The sequence below is a fragment of the Colobus angolensis genome, unplaced genomic scaffold (genome assembly GCF_000951035.1).
Source record: "Colobus angolensis palliatus isolate OR3802 unplaced genomic scaffold, Cang.pa_1.0 Scaffold104, whole genome shotgun sequence".
NCBI classification, from domain to species: Eukaryota; Metazoa; Chordata; class Mammalia; order Primates; family Cercopithecidae; genus Colobus; species Colobus angolensis.
In genome coordinates, this window is record NW_012111364.1 from 9344163 (window position 1) to 9364682 (window position 20520).

At 36.6% G+C, this 20520-nt stretch overlaps 1 protein-coding gene across 2 annotated transcripts in view; it reads left to right on the top strand.

The window, feature by feature from the left end:
- COL28A1 (collagen, type XXVIII, alpha 1) overlaps window positions 1–20520 on the top strand; it is a 188147-nt gene that overhangs the window by 81344 nt on the left and 86283 nt on the right. For both annotated transcript variants that reach the window (XM_011943170.1, XM_011943162.1), the window contains exons 17-23: window positions 422–490; window positions 1544–1612; window positions 9684–9755; window positions 10505–10573; window positions 13292–13363; window positions 16716–16784; window positions 17711–17779. In XM_011943170.1, the coding sequence (XP_011798560.1) occupies window positions 422–490; window positions 1544–1612; window positions 9684–9755; window positions 10505–10573; window positions 13292–13363; window positions 16716–16784; window positions 17711–17779 (489 nt within the window). The remainder of the gene's footprint in view (window positions 1–421; window positions 491–1543; window positions 1613–9683; window positions 9756–10504; window positions 10574–13291; window positions 13364–16715; window positions 16785–17710; window positions 17780–20520) is intronic.

Sequence of the window (20520 nt, forward strand, 5' to 3'; positions counted from 1 at the left end):
GTGTTTTCCTCATCTGCATGATCCTGAGTGGCCACCCTCTCTTAATTCCAGCTACTGAAGAAGAGGAAAAGGGAAGGAGAAGGCATACCTCTTCTTTTAGCATGAACCAGGAATTACACACATCACTTCATTCACATCCCATTGGCTAGAATCTAGCCCACATGGCCACTCTTGGCTGCAACAGGGACTGAGAAATGTGGTCTTTATTCTAGGGAGACATATGGGCCAGCTAAAATTTCTCTTAATATGGAAATAGGGAAGAATGAAAATTGTGGTTTAACTAGCAGCCTTTGCCACCCCATTCCACAAATGTTTATTGAGTATAAGTAACTTATTATGGGGTATGAACTAAAGTTTCACTTTAGAGGATTTGAAACTACTTAATTTCACTAATACTATTTTATAAAATTTTATTTTAAAGGGAATCCAAGGTCCCGTTGGTCCACCTGGTCCACAAGGGCCCCCAGGACAAGGCTTACCTGGTTCCAAGGTAACTTTGTAAATGAGACAGAGTTTAATATATCTATAGTATAATTGCTGTTTTATAATCAGTGCCAGTGCATTTGGAAGACAGCAGATAGAATGAACTTAATCAGAGATCTCTACTTAATGCAAAATGTTACTGATATTCCTGACAATTTAGAAAATGTAATATGTATTCTTTATGCTTTAAGAAAGTTTTACTTACACAATTTTCATTTGTTGTTTTCTTTGTTACTTTTACTTATGAGATCCTATTCTAGCAACTCAAGCAGTAATATTAACAGAGGCAACCAGTGGTTATGTGTCTTTCTAGGTTGGCTAACTTTCTTTCTCACCACCACTCTGACAGTAGGTCCAACTACTAAAACCATAGCTAAAGAGATGGGATCAGAAATGACCTAACAAATAAAAATGTTTTATGTACTTGGGAATCAAACTATCTCATAGATTGGAACTATTATTTTTTCCTTGAGGAGGAGCATGGCACTTATTTAACTAGTTATCCTTAATATTGCTTCTAAGAATCGTGAATCATTGTTAAATATAAAATACTTCTCTGAGACTGCTCACCCTAGAACGCACTCCTTAGAGCTGTCCATGTGAGAAGCCGCTCAATGGACCACTCTGACTATTCTTGAGAGTTTTGATTTGGAGCTTGTCCTTGAAAGCTCAAGTTGTGTTCTCTGCTTATGACATAGATCTTGATCAGCAGTTACCTTGGCTTTTCCTGTGCCAATTTTAGTTGTTCTAGAATGCAACTGCCTATCTTTTCCAGATACCCTCCACAAGGGGCTCCTTAAAAATCAATTTTGAATATGCTATATGGCCTATATTTTAAGTCAGACCATATATACATCAAATATTATGTATATTTTTCATTTACATATATTCCAAATCTTGTGCAAATCCATCCATCTGAAGGGATTTCAGGTAATATATATGAATTGAGCATATGAAACTGTTTTACTTTATTGATATATGACAGGTTTTAGGAGATCAACAGCAGGAATATATTATTTTCACTTTGCTGCTGTATTGAAATATTCCCCTTTCTTACTAGGGAGAAGTAGGCCAAATGGGACCTACAGGCCCTCGAGGACCAGTAGGAATTGGAGTACAAGGTCCAAAGGTGAGTTGACTGCTGCTCAGAAGTGATATGATACTTTGTGTAATATTATGTAAGGTTTCCTTTATGTCCGATTGCAGTACAGACCCTGCATGTGTTATCTAATGCTATATTAACGGGCTCCTTTTACTTTTTAAGTGTGGCTACTACTACTGCAAAAGCTATAATTACATGTGTGCCTTGCTTTATATTCCTCTTGGACAGTGCTGCTCTAGAATATATACTCCACTGGGGTGGCACTTTGTTTATCTTGGTTTATTATAGAATCCCCAGCTTTGGGGACATGATAGATTCTCAATAAATACTGCTGAATAAATGAACGAATACTTCGTTTACCCTTCACAGTTTCTGTAACTCATCCTGAAATTATATAGGATCTAAAGAGCCATGTTGAGCACACAACTTCACCATTGTTCTGTTGTTATTGTCATATTCTTACAAGCATTTGAGTATTAGAAGAATATGTAAGATGCAGGTCTAAGAAGAATATACATGTTACATGTATGAACATATCATTACAAAGGATAAAAATGTATTAATATAGTAATAGTAGCTGATATTTCTACATGGTTTCCATGTGCTACACAGTATACTAAGTGCCAAGTTTGACATGTATGTTTATACATATAGGTAATATATGCCTCTGTGTATGTATGTATACAAACATATTATGTTATATACATGTCAACTGCAGAGAGGCAATATACAATATAGTAAGGCTCAGCTGTTAGACTACCCAAGTTCAAATCTCAGTTCCACCACTTATGACATGTGCAATCTTAAACTTACTTTAAAAAATGAATTATGGTTCGGCCAGGCGTGGTGGCTCACGCCTGTAATCCCAGTACTTTGGGAGGCCAAGGTGAGTGGATCATGAGGTCAAGAGATTGAGACCATCCTGGCCAACATGGTGAAACCCCATCTCTACTAAAAATACAAAAATTAGCTGGGCATGGTGGTGTGTGCTTGTAGTCCCAGCTACTTGGGAGGCTGAGGCAGGAGAATCGCTTGAACCCAGGAGGTGGAGGTTGCAGAGAGCTGAGATTGCACCACTGCACTTCAGCCTGGTGACAAAGTGAGACTCAGTCTTAAAAAAAAAATGAAGTATTTCAAATATATTCACCATATAGAGAATAATACAAAGAGCACCTATGTATTCCACAGCCCAGCTTTATCAAATGTTAACATTTTACCACACTAACTCTAGACTTTTTAAAAGAAACATTGTAAGTGTGGCTGAAGGTTCCCGCTGGCGCTCCCCAATCCCACTGCCCTCCCTTCTCTCCTCACACATAATCATTATCATGAATTTCATGTTTATCATTCTTTTGAAGTTTTTATAATTTCCTACACGTTTTTATCCATAAAATATATATTACTTTTTTTGTGTTCTTGAACTTTACATGATATATCATTCTGCAATATATTTATAGTCAGCCTTATGTTTTATTTGTGTTTTCATATGCCACTGATTCATTGCTATTAATCGCATTATAGCATTCCACTGTATGAAAATATCTCATTTTATATTTATTCATCTTCATGTTGGTGGATATTTAAATTGCTTATCTTTCTTTTTGATTTTGCCAACAATGCTGCCACAAACATTCTGTTTCCTTTTGTATAAGTTAGAGGACAAGTTTCTTGACTTGTAGAAGATAGACAGCTAGAGATAGAATGGGAAGATCATAGAGCATGCAAGTCTTCAATTTTGATACTGCAAAAATCTTGTCCAAAATGCTTGGGCCAGTTTACCTTCCTGCTAGCAATAGGTAATGATGTTCCTTTCTCTAAATCTGTGCAAATATGAAATGTGTACAAATATCTCTTATTGTGTTATATAAACTGCAAATATCTTCTCCTAGGCTGTGACTTATTTTTTTCACTTAGAGTACTTCTTAGTATACAGAAGTTTTAAATTCTGATATATTTCTATCCCTTTATGATTTGTGATTTTTGATTATTATTTTAAAACATTTCTTGACCTCAAATTCATAAAGATATTCTTATGCATTTTTTTCTGAAATTTTTATTGTTTTGTTTTAAAAATTTAGGTATTTAACCCACACAGAATTTATTTTTGTGTGTGGGTCAATGTAGGGATCTATTTTTTATTACTATAAATAAGCAAGTACCCCAGAATCAGTTATTTAATAGTCCATCTTTACAACACTGATTTGCAGTACCACCTCTTCCATATATCAGGCTTCCACATTTTGAGCATCAGTGCCTCAGCTCTCTGTTCTACTCCATTTGTCTATTTATATCTCTCAGTGCTATTACCTCCTTGTCTTGATTATAATAGATTTATAATATGTTTTGTCATCTAAAAGGAAAAATACTCTCATCTTCTTTCTTGGTAATTATTGACTCTAAGATACCTATTTTAGGGTTGGCTTGTCAAATTTAACAGGATACCCCATATGGTTTGCACTAAATCTACAGATTAAATAGTAAGTATTTCATAATACAGAGTAAAGCTCTAATTTTTCAAGAAAATATTTGTATTTTTTTCCATAAACGTCTTGTACTTCTTTAGTTAAATTTATTTCCAGATACCTTGCAGAAATTTTTGTAATTGTGAATTTTTTTCTACATCTTTTAACTAACTAGTATAGGTCTAGGTCTATAGGAGAAGGTTTTTTTTGTTGTTTGTTTTGGCATGTTGATTTTGTATCCAGCCACCCTGTGAAATCTCTGTGGAATCTCTTGCTTTTTCAGTCTCTATGTACACAATCATACTGTCTGAAAATAAAATTTTACCTATTCTTTTTTAGCTCTCCTTTTATTATTTTTTTTGTCATTTTGTACTGCTAGGATCACTTGTACAATGTTTAAGAGAAATGACTTCAAAAGAAGTGACATTTGGCCGGGCATGGTGGCTCAAGCCTGTAATCCCAGCACTTTGGGAGGCCGAGACAGGCAGATCACGAGGTTAGGAGATTGACACCATCCTGGCTAACACGGTGAAACCCCGTCTCTACTAAAAAATACAAAAAACTAGCCGGGCGAGATGGCGGGCGCCTGTAGTCCCAGCTACTCTGGAGGCTAAGGCAGGAGAATGGTGTAAACCTGGGAGGCGGAGCTTGCAGTGAGCTGAGATCCCGCCACTGCACTGCAGCCTGGGCAACAGAGCAAGACTCCGTCTCAAAAAAAAAAAAAAAAAAAAAAAAGAAGTGACATTTGCTGAAAGTTTTTGATAGACATCCTTTATTAGATTAAGGTAATTCCCTTCTTTTTTGGTTGTATCAAATGTTACTTATTAAATATAAATGATTACTGGATTTTATCAAATTATGCATCTACTAAGATAATTGTGTTGTTTTCCACTTTTAACTTCTTAATAGGATACGTTACAGTTACAGAGTTTTCAGATGTCAAACCATCCTTGCATTCTTGAGATAAACTCAATTCATTATGTATATGTTTTATGATGATCATTCAACTGACTAATCTTTTATTCAGGATTTTTCTTTTATTTTAATAACTATGTATTATGTAATTGGCATATAATAAATGCACATGTTTAAAGTATAAAACGTAATGTTTTGAGAGATATATATACCCTTGGAATCATCACTGCAATCAAGGTGATAAGTATTTCTATAACCCTCAGAAGTTACCATCTGTCCTTCTATCCCTCTGTAACTTCTTGTATGTTCACTAATATGCTTCCCACAGATCTGCTTTCCAATTATACACTAACCATTGACCTGTTTTTTGTCATCATAGATTGGTTTGCATTTTCTAGATTTTTATGGAATTATATACTTTATGATATTTTTCTGGCTTCTTTTAACTCTGCAAAATCATTTTAAGATCCATGTTGTAGCATATATATGAACAGTTTATTCCTTCATATTACAGAATACTATTGTATTATATGGATATGCCACAATTTGTTTATCCATTCATCTGTGGATAAAAATTTTGCTTTTTTCTAGATTTTGAATATTATAAATAAAGCTATTATGAACATTTATATATGTGTCTGTATGGACATTTGTTTTTATTTTTCTTGGGTAAACACCTAGAAGTGAAATGGCCAGGTCAGAAGGTAGGTATTCATTTAGCATTCCAAGAAATTGCCAAATCAACTTCCAAAAAAAAAATCTTTGCTTATTATTTTTTCCGGTTACAGAATTAGAGTGTGTAGTTCCTTTGTCTTCCTTTTAGTACTTTTAAGGTGTTGTTCTATTGTCTTCTCTCTTGCATTGTTTCTGATGAGAAATCTGTTGTTATCCTTATATTTGTTTCTCTGCACAACATGTCTTTTTTTCCTCTGGCTGCTTTTGAGATTTTCTCTACATCACTGGTTTTGATTGGTGTGATTATAATGTCCCTTAGATATGTTTCTTGTGCTTGAAGTTCATTGATATTCTTGGTTACTGATATTCTTAGATCTATGGGTTATAGTTTTCAACAAATTTGGAAAATATTTGGCCAGTATTTCTTGAAATAGCACTTCCTCACCTAAGGAACTCCAGTTTTACTTATATTTGGATTTTATTCTTGTTTTGAGACAGAGTCTCACTCCCACCGAGGCTGAAGTGCAGTGGCATGCTCTTGACTCACTACAACCTCTGCCTCCTGGGTTCAAGTGATCCTGTGCCTCAGCTTCCCACATAGCTGGGATTACAGGCATGTACCACCACCCCTGGCTAATTTTTGTATTTTTTAGTAGAGATGGGTTTTAATAATGTTGGCCAGGCTATTATTTGGATGTTTCAGGTTATTTCACAGTTCACTGGTGCTCTGCTCATTCTTTTTCAGTCTCTTTTCTCTCTGTGTTTAGGATAGCTTTTATTGCTACATGTTTTAGTTCATTAATCTTTTCTTCCATGACACTAATAAGCTTTTAATTCTGTCCAGTGTTTTTTTATCTCATACATTGTAATTTTCAAATCTAAAATTTTAATTTGTATCCTCCATATATCTTCCATGTCTCTATTTAACATGCTTTAAATTTCCTCTGTTTTCTTGACTGTATGGAATATAGTGATAATAACTGTTTTAATGTTCTTACCTACTAATTCTAATGCCAGTTTTATTTCTGGGCAAGTTTCAATGGGCTGATTTTTTCTCAACACAAAGTGCTATATTTTTCAGCCTTTTTGAATGCCTATTTTTGAATTAAATATTATTATTAATATTAATATTTTAAAAGATGAGGTCTTGCTATGTTGCCCAGGCTTGCTTTGAATTCTTGGGCTCAGGCTGTCTTCTTGCCTTAGCCTACTGAGTAGTTGGGATTACAGGCATGTACCACTATGCCCAGCTGAGTAGTTTTTTATTGAATGCCCAATATTGTGAATTTTATCTTTTTGCATGTTGGATATTTTTGTATTTCTCTAATTTGAGCTTTGTTCTTGAATATTTTGTAGTTACTTGAAAACAGATTGACCCATTTTGGTCTTGCATTTAAGTTTCATTAGGTAAGACTACAGCAACATTTAGTCTAAGGTTAATTTTTCCCTGCTGTTGAGGTAAGACCCTTTTTAGAACTCTAATTTATGCCCTCAGAATTGTGAGGTTTTATTTCTTGAAAGTAGAAATAGGCAGTATTCCTGGTTCAAAGTCAGTTCTCTCTAATCTTTTAAGTTGGTTGTTTTCCTGGCCTTGGGTAGTTTCTTCATACACATGTACTGAGCAGTACTCAACTGATTGAATACTCATTGTGGATGCTCAGCAGATGCTTATAGTTCTCTGTGTAACTGCTTCTGGTAATCTACTCTGTGAACTTTTGATACCTTGGCTCACCCAGATGCATGTTTATCTCCTTAGAGAGATGCCTGAACTTTCCCTGGTTTCTCAATCCCTGTGTTATGACTTGGAAACTTCTATACAGGCACTGGGGGAAATTAAAGCATTTGATTGGAAGCTTAAATTGTGCTATATCTCATAGGGAGACCGGTCTATAATTTTGTTTTCTTGTCTTGCCATTGTATATTTTTTTTGAAAAGGCTTTATAAGCCTCATAAAATAAATTAGGTAGACTTCCCTCTTTTTCTATTTTTTTTTAGAACTGTTTATATAAGATAGAGAATAACTGTTCTTCAAAAGTTTAAAAGTTTGGTAAGTCTTGCTGTAAAACCAACTAAGCTTGTGATCTTGGAAGGAGATGAACTAGAGACTTTTAATCACTGACTCAATTTATTTAATAGTATTGGTTTATCTAGCTTGTTCATTTCTTTTTACAGCATTTATATAATTCATATTTTTCAATACATTTTAAAAAATTTATCACCAATTTTCTATGACTTAAAAAAATTTTACTATATTTATAGTTATATCTTTATTTTTTAATATTGTTTATTGGTATCTTTTAAAAAACCTAATCATTCCTATTAGAAATGTATTCACTTTTATTCTTTTTAAAAAAGGCATTACCAGCCAGTCATGGTGGCCCAGGCCTGTAATCCCAGCACTTTGGGAGGCTGAGGCAGGCAGATCACCTGAGGTCAGGAGTTCGAGAACAGCCTGACCAACATGGAGAAACTCTGTCTCTACTAAAAATACAAAATTAGCCAGGTGTGATGGCACATGCCTGTAATCCCAGCTACTCGAGAGGCTGAGGCAGGATTATCACTTGAACCCGGGAGGCGGAGGTGGTAGTGAGCCGAGATCACACCATTGAACTCCAGCCTGGACAATAAGAGTGAAACTCCATCTCAAACAAACGAAAAAAAAAAAAAAGGCATTACCTTTTAGTTTTATGAATCTTCTTACTTTTTGTTTTCAAGTTTATTATTTTCTTCTCTCATATTTATCATTCCATCTACTTAGTATTAGATTTACTGTGGTTTTTTCCACTGGCTTGTTTAGGTTAGTTGAAGTTACTTCCAATTATTTTCCATTTTGTTGCTATTAATAAATGCCATAAAGATACTTTAAACTCTTTGAAAGTAGCGTATTTTTTCCTGAACATTTTAAAGGATTTATTACTAATCATAAATTAACTTGAAAGCAAGTGGAATTACTGAATATTAGAGTTGGAAGTGGTGTTAGGGCACAAATTTGTTATTTCACTTTTATATTAGTTTTCTAGAGCTGACATAAGAAAGTACTAGGAACTGAGTGGCTTAATACAACAGACATTTATTGTCTCACAGTCGTAGAGGCTAGAAGTCCAAAATCAGTCTGCAGGGCTATGCTTCTTCCAAAACCTGTAAGGGAGAATGCTTCCTGGTCTTGTCTTAGCTTCTGGGGGTGCCTGTCAATCCTTGGCATGCCTTGCCTAGCAGATGCTCACTCTAGTCTTTGCCTCTCTTGTCACATGGTGCTCTCCCTATGTGTCTGTCTTCAAGAGGCATCTTCCTCTTTTTATAGTACCCATTGTATTAGTCCATTCTGTCATTGCTTTAAATAACTATCTGAGACTGGGTAATTCATAAAGAAAATAGGTTTAATTGACGTACAGTTCTGCAGGCTGCACAGGAAACATGATACTGGCATCTGCTTGGCTTTTGGGAGGCCTCAGGAAACTTATAATCCTAGCAGAAGGTGAAGGGGAAGCAAGTACATCTTCACATGGGGGAGCAGGAGAGTGAGAGAGTGAGAGAGTGAAGGGGGGCATACTACACACACATTTTTAAACAACCAGATCTCAGGAGAACTCTATTATGAGAACGGCAAGGGGAAAGTCCACCCCTATAACTCGATCACCTACCAGGCCCCTCCTCCAACACTTGGAATTACAATTCAAATAAGATTTGGGTGGGGACACAGAGCCAAATTATATCATCTATTATACTGAATTAGGGCCTCCTGTAATGACTTCATCTTAACTTGATTAAATCTGCAAAGACCGTGTTTCCAATTAAGGTTACATTCACAGGTACAAAGAGTTAGGACGTCAACATATCTTTTTGGGGTCACAATTCAGCCCATAAAAATAGAATCAGAAACTAAGGCCTAGGGATGTTAAGTAACTTCCAAAGATCAAATAGTTTAGTATTAATTACTAATCAGATTTCACGGAGGCTTTTCTCACACACTAAGGTACATCCAATTGCAAGTACCTCAGAATGGAGGTATGAACTTTTGGGAAATAAAATATTTGTTCATCCACCAGGGGGAGCCAGGCTCAATAGGGCTCCCAGGACAACCAGGAGTACCAGGAGAAGATGGAGCTGCTGGGAAGAAGGTAAGACCAAGCTTTTCATATTACTGGAGTAGGAACTATTAAGCCAAACTGATATCTTGGTCCCTCAGGAGTGCGAATCAAGCCATCCAGGACAAACTTAGTCTCTTGAAGAAAAAATATCTCACAATCCCAAATGTCCCTTTTCACTTTTCCCTGAGAGAAGGAGGGGCCTACTCAAAGGCTGAGATAGTGTCTCACATCCTCTGCCTTCTCTCTGGTGTTTTGGTTATGGCCTAGTTTCTTCAGGATTTCTAGAAAGCACATTAATTTAAACTTAAGAGAAAGCCACTCCCCCCGCCCCCCGCCAAGAGGAGAGTCTGTGAATGCATTCAGGAAATAAGGCCATTGTAAAGATTTCCTGAAGTATTTTGAGTTGACATTTGAAATACTCATTTTTCAATAAAAGTAGCAAAAAACAGCAGGTGGAAAGGCTGCAGGTCTTCCCTGTTTTTTAAAAAATCTACCAAATGCGAATGAAGAGCCAAAGGAAAATGAGCTTATTGCTTTGGAAATTGGCTGAGAAATTACTTTTTCATGATACTCCAGCTGCTCTAAGTTAAACTGGAGTTTGATGTTACTTTATTTCAAGTTTATAAACTTCCAGATTGATTTTGAGACTAGAGCGAAGGTATGGTGTGTTTTGGAGAGTCTCAGCTGAATCCACTGGTGATAAAAGGAGACAAGGTGGGATGATACATACAGTCTGTCTACTGGAGGGTCACGTAAGACATCAGTGTCGTTTTCTCTAGGGAGAAGCAGGGCTTCCAGGAGCAAGAGGCCCAGAGGGACCACCTGGAAAAGGACAGCCTGGCCCCAAGGTATGGAAATGACAGTGTTGGAGGAAGCAGCCTGTGTTCTGGTCCTCATACTGAGGAGCCAACTTAGAAGAAATTTGATTGTTTTTCTTACTATGTCAAATGTGTTTATATCTGGCTTAAAAGTATGAATACTATCTTGCAAGATTTTGGAAGACAGCAAGCGTAAATGATTCATTTTTATTTTCCTAACATCTATTGTAAGACCCAGCATAGAGAGGAGTTCAACACACGTTTTCTCAATAAATGGTCAGATTGACATTTAAAAAACACATAGGAAGGAAAAGAAGCCTTGAAATATATCATTGAGATTTGACAGTCCATAAATTTTCTTTATAAAATCTCACACAATAATAAGAAATATCACTTTATTAAATGGCCATTTCACTTCACAACTTGGCATACATTTATTTTAAACTCTGTAGAAATGCTAGTTGAATAACATTTTTATATATTAAGATGAGACTATACAAATTCATCCATAGGATAAGACGACTAGTGACATAACCTATAGCCTCTAAGGTTCCAGGTCTTCCTGCAATTTTTTTTTTGTTTGTTTGTTTTGAGATGGAGTCTCACTCTGTCACCCAGGCTGGAATGCAGTGGCATGATCTCGGCTTACTGCAACCTCTACCTCCCAGGTTCAAGCGATTCTCCTGCCTCAGCCTCCTGAGCAGCTGGGACTATAGGCATATGCCACCACACCCAGCTAATTTTTGTATTTTTAGTAGAGATGGGGTTTCACCATATCGGCCAGGCTGGTCTGGAACACCTGACCTCATGATCCTCCTGCCTCAGCCTCCCGAAGTGCTGGGATTATGGGTGTGAGCCACTGCACCTGGCCTTCTTTCTATTTTTATGTGCAGTTATCAATTCCCACGTAAAGATTCTTATGGATTATATACAAGTCAAGTAAAAATAAAATTTATATATACATTAGTGTTCTATTCATAATTCTACTAAAATAGTAATTGATGTCTTGTGAACATACTCACTAAAATTGAATCCTTAATCTTAAATGTGAAGATATGAAATTTAAATCTATTTGTAGGCTTGTAAACATTTTCATTTATTGATTTACCAGTCTCAGGGATCCTTTTTGGGTGAGGTGGAGAGGATAACATCATCATGCAAAATACACTGTTAGAAATGCCGATCTGTTAACATTCAGGAGAACTGTTGTTTTTAGGATGTGCTTTTGGAAAATAGTCGCTTGGAGTTAATAATTGAAGCCATGAGAATGAACAATGTCTCTAAGGAAGAGAGTTGAGGTTTAAGCCCCACATTGTGAGGCAGCTGGAGAACAAGCACTCAACAGAATAAGCAGAATGGTAGCATGTTAGGAATACCAAGGAGAAAGGATTTCAAGATGAAAGCAATGGGTGGTATCAGATGCCACCAATAAAGCAAGGAGAATGTGCGTTGGAAAGAGAGACTACTGGATTTGTGGCTTGAGGTGACTTGTGGCTTATGGAAGACTATTGGAGAAGAGTGATAGGAACATGTTACATAGCCCAGGTATATCATGGTTCAGTGTTGGCGATTTATTACATGTAATTGGGTTCCTCCTGTTCATTTCTGGGGTGATATAGGTCAATAACCTAAATTAGTGGTAGTGGAGGGAAGAAAACAAATAGTTGTGGTTGAATTGTCTCTACTGGTAAGTGATAATGATATAAGATACTTGGACGTTCAACTTTTTTTTTTTTTTTTAACACCGGTGCTACTGCTTTCCATTAGTGTGGACCATGGAAACTTCTGTGGATTCTACAGGAGGTCACCTCTTCTTAGTAAAGTGCCTGCTTTGCTGATGACCTTAGTATAGTCCAGTGATTCTCAAAGTGTGGTCCCTTGAACCAGCAGCATCAGCATCACCTGGGAATGTTATAAATGCAAATGCTTGGACCTCAGTGCAGAAGTACGAAATCAGAAACTCTGGGTGGAGGGCCCAGCAATCTGTGTTCTAACAAGCCCTCCAGGTGATTCTGTTGCTCAACCTTAAAAACCATGGTATAGTCATTTATATTATAAATGTTTAAATAGCGTCAGCGCAGACCATGAGGAATTTTTCATTTGTTGAGCTATGTGCATCCCTGGATATGGTGCCTTGCAGTTGAACCCTAGTTGAAAGATAGTTTTGAAAGTAAAGGAATTCTTTACCTTCAGTTTTACACAATCATGCTGGGGAATAGCCAGTAGTCAGTTCCTAGCTCTGCCCCAGGTTAATGCTAAAGCATCTTTCTGCCAATAAAACTATTGGTCTCTTTTGGGGTAAAGAATTAGACTCCCCAGTGAGGAAGAAATAGGGCTGTGGTTTTTAAAATGTCTCATTTCATGTTTTAAACCTGAAATAGAAAAATTGAAAAACAGCATGAAAAAGCATAGATAGCTCTCATTTCTGAAACTGCGAATGTCTCAGAACCATCTGTTAATAGACCAGGGTGCAAAGGAACTACAAATTCAAATTAAAGTTCCAAAAGAAAGATACGAAACTTCGATTTTTGAAAAACAGCAAATCACATTGAATAAATGGTAAAGGCTGAACAATCTGAAGTCATCTGATCTCCTCAAGAACATTGACGAAATCTGTGCAACTGAGCTGTGCTCAGGGCACACCACTTTAAAATTGGTATTAGTTGAGAATCTGGCTCCACTATGGTCCTTACTAGGTTAGGGGAGGTTGCTAATACAATATTTATATTTTCATAATTATTTTGTTAGGGTGATGAAGGCAAGAAAGGGAGCAAAGGAAATCAAGGACAGAGGGGACTTCCAGGGCCCGAAGGACCAAAGGTATGTTTCTTGTATTCTGACTTATGCTTTGAGGAGTTTGTATTTGTGTCTGGTTTTAATAGAGTATTAGATTTCCACTGAAAATTGGATTCTTTGTTTCCTTCCCAACAAATACAAAACAAAAACCCCAAAATAAAAAACCATAGAAAACATACTATTCCCAGAGCACAATAGAATGGAATAGATTGCATAAAATATGTAATACTCATAGAAATACTTTCGTTTCTAATTTGTCTGTCAGTCCTCTCTAGTAACAACCAAATATTCAGAAGTTGGGATATAATTGGGACCATAGGAGATACCAGTTCTTCATAATCTTGCTTTGTTAAACAACCCAAAAGCCTGAGACTGACAGGCAGCACAGTGATGAGGAAGGCTTTTCTTCAGGAGGCTGATTGCCTCCTGCTGTGCCATGAACCTTTTGGAGCCGGTCACTTCAATTATAGAAAGAAGATAATAATATGTTCTATTTCACAGGGTTGTTGTGAAGACTAAAAGTTAATAAAGCACTTAGCACATTTCCTGGTATATAGTAAGTGTTGAATACATCGAATTATTTGGAGAAAAAAAATCAATATGGTGAAATGGGAAGTAGGGGATCTATGTCCTGGTAAATTGTCGATAACAAGGTGCTGAGGAAGAAGTGAAGGGGATTGTGAGGCAAGCAATTAAGTATGTGTCCTGACTTAGCCTCGGAGACCCACCATTAAGGTCATTTGAATGTGTCAGGAAACAGAAACTGCAAACCTAAGAGAATTCATGTGTTTAGGAAGATACTAATTGTAAGAAAGAGACAAGGAGTATGTTTTAGGACCAGATGATTAAAAAGCACATTTTAAAAAAATGGTGCTGACTAGATTAGATCAGATACAAAACAAAACGTCACCTGTACACCAGTGACTCTTAAACTTCGGTGTCCGTTCAGTGTCCATCGGTATCACCTGGGGATGATTACAAATCCAAATTTTTTTGTTACCATCCTCAGCTATCTGGAATCAGTAGGTGAGTGGGCCCAGGAATCTGTGCTTCTCAAGTAAATGCCCCATGCTGCAGGGAGTTCAAGAAGCACATTATGAAAAGAGCCACTATGACACAAATGTGTTGTATTACTATTAATAACAAATTAGTCTTTATGTCCTACTCTATTTCGAAGTGAACATTTTTCTGTGTTTTGAAATAAAGCTGTTTTTAAAGATGAAGGTGAAGAATTGCCATATGTTAAGGCATAATCATCCCTTAGTACAGGGCATTTAAAATAATTGTATACTTTCTATAATACTTTTCATATTATAAAAGTAATTGACCTCTTTTCTAAAAAAATAAATAAAACAAATTACATCTAGAGACATAATTTTGCTTTTCCTTTGGTTTTAGTGAAGAACTTTAATAGGTTCATGTTTGGTTCCTTTGTCAAAGGCTTGGATAGGGGGTTTTACATGTTTCCAAATTCTTGTCGTGTCCTGTGCCATTGCCTTTCAGGTTTGGATTTAAGGACTGGCACATACATGCCATGGCATGAATTGGTCTCGGTGGGCCAGTGTGCTCAGCTTGTTGGTTGTATTGTCTAATCAATATAGCGAGAGGCCTGAATACAGCTCTGAAGATGAACACAGCCCCCGGCAGGAGTCATCACTGGTGAATCTGACTGATGGAGTCCCTGCTGGACGAAGCAGGATGACTGAATAGGAAGCTCATGCGATTGAATTTTCAGAGGACGTGAGTCAGGCAGACGCAGGATTAGTCAGCAGTCTGAGAACCTAGAGGGTCATGTTTAGACATAGCATAGAAATAGCTCATTCTCCACGACTCATCTCCACAGTGTTTTGTTTGTTTGTTTGTTTGTTTTGGTAAAGGTCCAGATAGTAAATATTTTAGGTCCTGTGGCCCAAGAGGCAAAATGGAAGATATTATGTAGTTACTTGTATAATGACCACTTGAAAATGTGAAAGCTGTTCATAGCTCAAGGCTGTACAAACAAGGGGGTGGGCGGATTTGGCCCACCTACTGTAGAGAAGTAGTTTTCAAACTGTTTTGATTATAAACCCCTCCAGTAAAATTTTGATCACATGCCACAGATTTTTAATTTTTTAATTGTAATTTTTATTAATAAGCTATCATACTAATATGTTATGAATTTGTATAAACAATTGAAATTTTAATAGATGAGATAAAAACATAGAGACAAGTTGTAATATTTTCTTATATCCCAGTGGGTCATTTGGAACACCCTGTGGTGTGCATTGACAATTGCTCTGGAATAGTGTTTTTACCAGGGGTGCTTCATGAAAATTCGTAATCCTGGGAATCAACCTCTAGATCTGTTGAATCAGAATCTCTGGAGTTTGAACCCAGAACTGTGCATTACCAAACTTTCCTGATAATGCCTCTGCTCTCTAAAATTTGAGAATCACTTGTCTAGATCCAGATGGAACAGAAGAATTACCTGTTGCTCCAGATCGAGTCTTTGAGACTCTAAATATTAGACATCTCCCCAACAAATGTTTAAAATTTTCTATTAAAAATGTCATTTTTTAAAATCATAGGGGTTCTTTTTTTTGTTTTCTTTTTTTTTTTTTTGAGATAGTGATTTTCTGTTGCTCAGGCTGGAGTGCAGTGGTGCGATCTCAACTCACTGCAACCTTGAGTGATTTTCCTGCCTCAACCTCTTGAGTAGCTGGGATTTCAGGTACACACCACCATGTCCGGCTAAGTTTGGCTACTTTTTTTTTTTTTTTTGTATTTTTAGTAGCGATGGGGTTTTGTCATGTTGGCCAGGCTGGCTTCAAAACTCCTGACCTCAAGTGATCCGCTCACCTTGGCCTCCCAAAGTGTTGGGATTACAGGTGTGAACCACCAGTCCCAGCCCACAGGGGTTCTACTTCTTAAAAAGGATGTGAGATAACATAGAATGGAAGACCAATACCTTTGGTCATTAAAATAAAACAACAAAGAAAAAAGAGTTATAACCTAGAAGTACACCCTAAAACATTTGCTGAAGATAATTGCTATATTGAAAAAAAATTCTCTCTGAGCTTCCCAGCATACAACACAAAAGGGAAGCACCATGAATTGCATAATTTTTATTAGCTAATAAAAGGATGCACAAGAGATAAAATTTTCCTAACATTCAGTTATTAATTGAACATAGTTATTTAAAAGCACTGAAATCTTACTGGTCAATAACTTTAGCAGTGGTTTACAAAGGATGCTCAAATTATTTTCACATTGATCTTTGAAACCAACAGAGGTCATAATATAATTTAAAAATCTGCAGACATTTCTATACGTTTATTATTGTCTCTATATGTGGTTTCTCTGCTTGAAATGTAGTGAGCATTTTGCTCTTTTTAAGGGTGAACCGGGCATTATGGGCCCTTTTGGAATGCCTGGAACATCAATTCCCGGACCACCTGGGCCAAAGGTATATATTCCTGGGAATTATTTTCCTTTTCTTGACCCTTTGGCAGTTGGAGAAAAAAAATCATGATATCAGTGAACTAGAATTTTAGTTTCGGAAGAGCCTTAGAAATGACTCAGTTTAACTCTGAAACTTCACAGATAAGCAAACTACAGCCAGCAGCAGAGTTAGGACTAGAAACCAGATTTTGTGCTCTTGGTCCCAAGCTTGTCACTTTACCCTTCATTACATCTTCCAAATCCTAAACCCCAGTACAGGCAAGAATTTAGAACAAATATTCAGAAGAATCTACCAGGATTTATAATTGAAGAGTTTAGCAGAAGACATATCCACTCAGGTTGGTTGATTGGTTTGCTTTTTGAGACAGAGTCTCACTTAGTCCCCCAGGTTGGAGTGCAGTGGTGCAATCTTGGCTCACTGCAACCTCCACTTCCTGGGCTCAAGTGATTCTCCTGCCTCAGCCACCCAAATAGCTGGGATTACAGATATACCACCATGCCTGGCTAATTTTTGCACTTTTAGTAGAGATGGGGTTTTGCCATGTTGGCTAGGCTGGTCTCGAACTCCTGGATTCAAGTGACCCGCCTGCCTTGGCCTCCCAAAGTGTTGGAATTATAGGTGTGAGCCACTGTGCCTGGCCTTCACTCAGTTTTAAGAGCATTCCCAGCCAATCTTAAAGTCTAAATATTTGAGTCTGAATTGCCACATATTATTTCAATGGACTTTCTCCTAACAGCAGTAATAGTCTTTACTGACAGTTGTTATTTACTTAGGATTTGAAATTCCCCTCAAATATTAAATATACTATCTCAAGGTCTGAGATGGACAGATTAAGCTCTTTACAGAATGGCCAATGCTTTTTTCTTGCTATGTGTGCTTGTGATTTCTTGCACAACTGTAGCCTGTGAAATGTCATTTGAAATGTACAGGGAGATAGAGGAGGACCTGGGATACCTGGATTTAAAGGAGAACCCGGACTTTCTATTCGAGGACCGAAGGTATGCTTTATTCATGTTCTGTTTTTCTGTATCTGAAATAAACGAAGCTAGATGAAATCCACGAGTTGATTTTTCAACTTGCAAAGTTTCTACATTGATGAACTAAAATGTAAGAATATAGCTATTCCCTTTTATTAAAAAAAACAAGCAATCACGTAGTTTATTTTTCATACTTATGGGGAAAAGTAGCTCTTATGGTTAAACTTTTGCTGATTAGACAATTGTTTGAAAATACTCTTTTGCACTGTCTGTGATACAAGGGATTAAATGGCCTCTGGCCTCTTCATTTACATATTAATTGCTGAAGTATCTGTTCTGCAAAACATTGTCCAAAAAAGCATGTGTGCTTGGAAGCTTTGTTGAATAAAAATTTCCTGCTTTGATTATTTATCCTTTTATTTCAAAGGGAAATACAAATAATTAATAAGAAACCAGGTTTCTGTAATCATATCTGGTTTTTCATGGCAACGAAGCACCATTTTTCCTCCTCACACTATACCCAGCACCACAGCAAAATTTAGCATTCATAACATTCCTAGGTGTCAACTAGGATATCTCTGTTTGTGAGGACAAGCTTCAGGGCCCCATCATTAGCACTTTTAAAATCAATAGCGTGTTGTTACGTAGCTTTGAAACTTGCTTATATTCTCCCATATTAAGTTGTCTTATCTAGATAAAAGGGTTCAAGTACTAAACTGATGACCTTCAAAGTTAAAAGAAGAAAACATGGAGTCATTTTTTAAATAAAATATGATGCAAAACTTGTTGTATAAAACTGACATAAATTGGAGTGGTTCTTATTAAAAGCAAACGGAGAACCTTGAGCTTCCCGTGTTCTTACTGCTTTAATAGTCCTCCCTGCTAGAGTGACAGCTGCCCTAGTTTTCCCGGGATTGAAGGCGGTCCTGGAACACATGACTTTCAGGGCTAAAACTGGGAAAATCTTGGGCAAACTTGGACGAATTATTCATCTACTTCCCCCAGATCCCAGGGTAACCCAGACTATGTAGACCATTCTCTCTAGAAACACAAGCTATATAGACAGCTCATAGAGACAATAGCAAATTTTCTAATGTGAAAACTACAGATATGACCTTGATCAGTTATATTTGCATGACAATTTTGATAGACTGAAGCTGTGTATTCACAATCTATGATTTATACATCTCTCTCTACTTATCCTTCTGTTTGCAATAGGAATACAATCCAATTAAATGTGCTGCTAGAGTTTATAGGCCCCACCTGTTTTCTGTTGATGATTATTAGGCATTATAGGTGATGGTACTTAAAGATATTTGCCTCTTCACCCAAGCCTTTTGCTACTCCCCTGGACTCTAATGATACTCTTTTTGTCGTTCTTCCCTAGTTCATTAGTTTTTCAGTTTTTGGAGGGTCATACACACCTTTGAATGTCTGATGGAAATTTTGGCACATTAATTTCATTTTGTGTAATACTTCAGGGGTCTCCCAGATGCCCCCTAAAGCTGATTTCAAAATACTGGGTTTCCATTTTTGCCCTAATTTCTAATGAATGAGAGAAACACTTTGAAGTAAATAACTTTGTAGGACATTTCCTTGAATCCAGTGTAGAAAAGCCAAGTGGCAAAATTCCATCTATAAAAATATGGTAAGGAGTCCAAAATAAAAACCTGCTCCTCCTCTTGCTCCTTGATATTTCCTATTAATAACAGAAGTAACAAGCTACCTGAGATTTTTGCAGGAGCAAGGACAAAGATCTCTATAAAAAGGATGTTTGTAAACTGTGAGTGTTTTAATGGTTTTCCCCTCCACTGTGGTTGTCGGACTTTAAACAAGAGCAACTGCTGATCATTTGTTGTAAGTTTGGACCGTAGAAATAAAAACTGAAAAGTAAATTTTGATTCCAATTTTCTTTTCCTTTTAACTCAACCAGGGATCAGTTACTGCTTTATTTTGTTGTTGGGCCTCTCCTTGTGTAAACATGGAGATAAGTGGAAAACTTATTTTGGGACAAGTTTCATATGAGAATGTTTAGAGCTTCGACCTTAAATGTAATTGGAATAGCATAAAAAATTGGTTCTGAGAAATGACCAGTTCCCCGTAGTTGGAATACACCAAAATGTACCATCCTGAAGACTATGGGCTTCCTTTCTCTCATTCAACTTTAAAAAATCACCTTGAGTTTTTGTTGATAATGAATAGTACATTAAATTTTATAAGTGGCCACATATTTCCTAAAGATGATCATTCTTAAGAAGGTTAGCCACATAAAACAGCCTTTTAGATTTAATAGGAAATAACAGCTGTTGCATTCATGGTTTTTAAATAAAGTTTCTGATTGCTTAAAGAGTATGTAAAATTTTTTCCCCTGTTCCCAATAAATTACTCATTTATTGGGGTATAGTTGAGAATAGTTTTTGGGAGTTGGACTTTGGGCAGTATTTTCACTTGGAATAATGGTAATTTGATCTCCGAGTTTGCTTGCATATAAGGAAAGTTCTTAAGAGTCCTGCTGCTTTCTTCCTCCATTCTTGGAAAACAAAGGTCTGCCTGTTGTTAGAGTTTCCTCCCAATATAAAGAAAAACCATAAATATTTTAAAACATGAGTAGCTCTTTATCAAAACAAGCGCTGCATATTGACAAAGGCTGTTGTAAGAGTTATCAACCAGTAACAGGTGGCATGTGTTGTAAAAAGAAGTATTACAGGTTTTAAATATAAGCGTAATGGACTTGCAAGTAATTTTTTTTTTTTTTTTTTTTT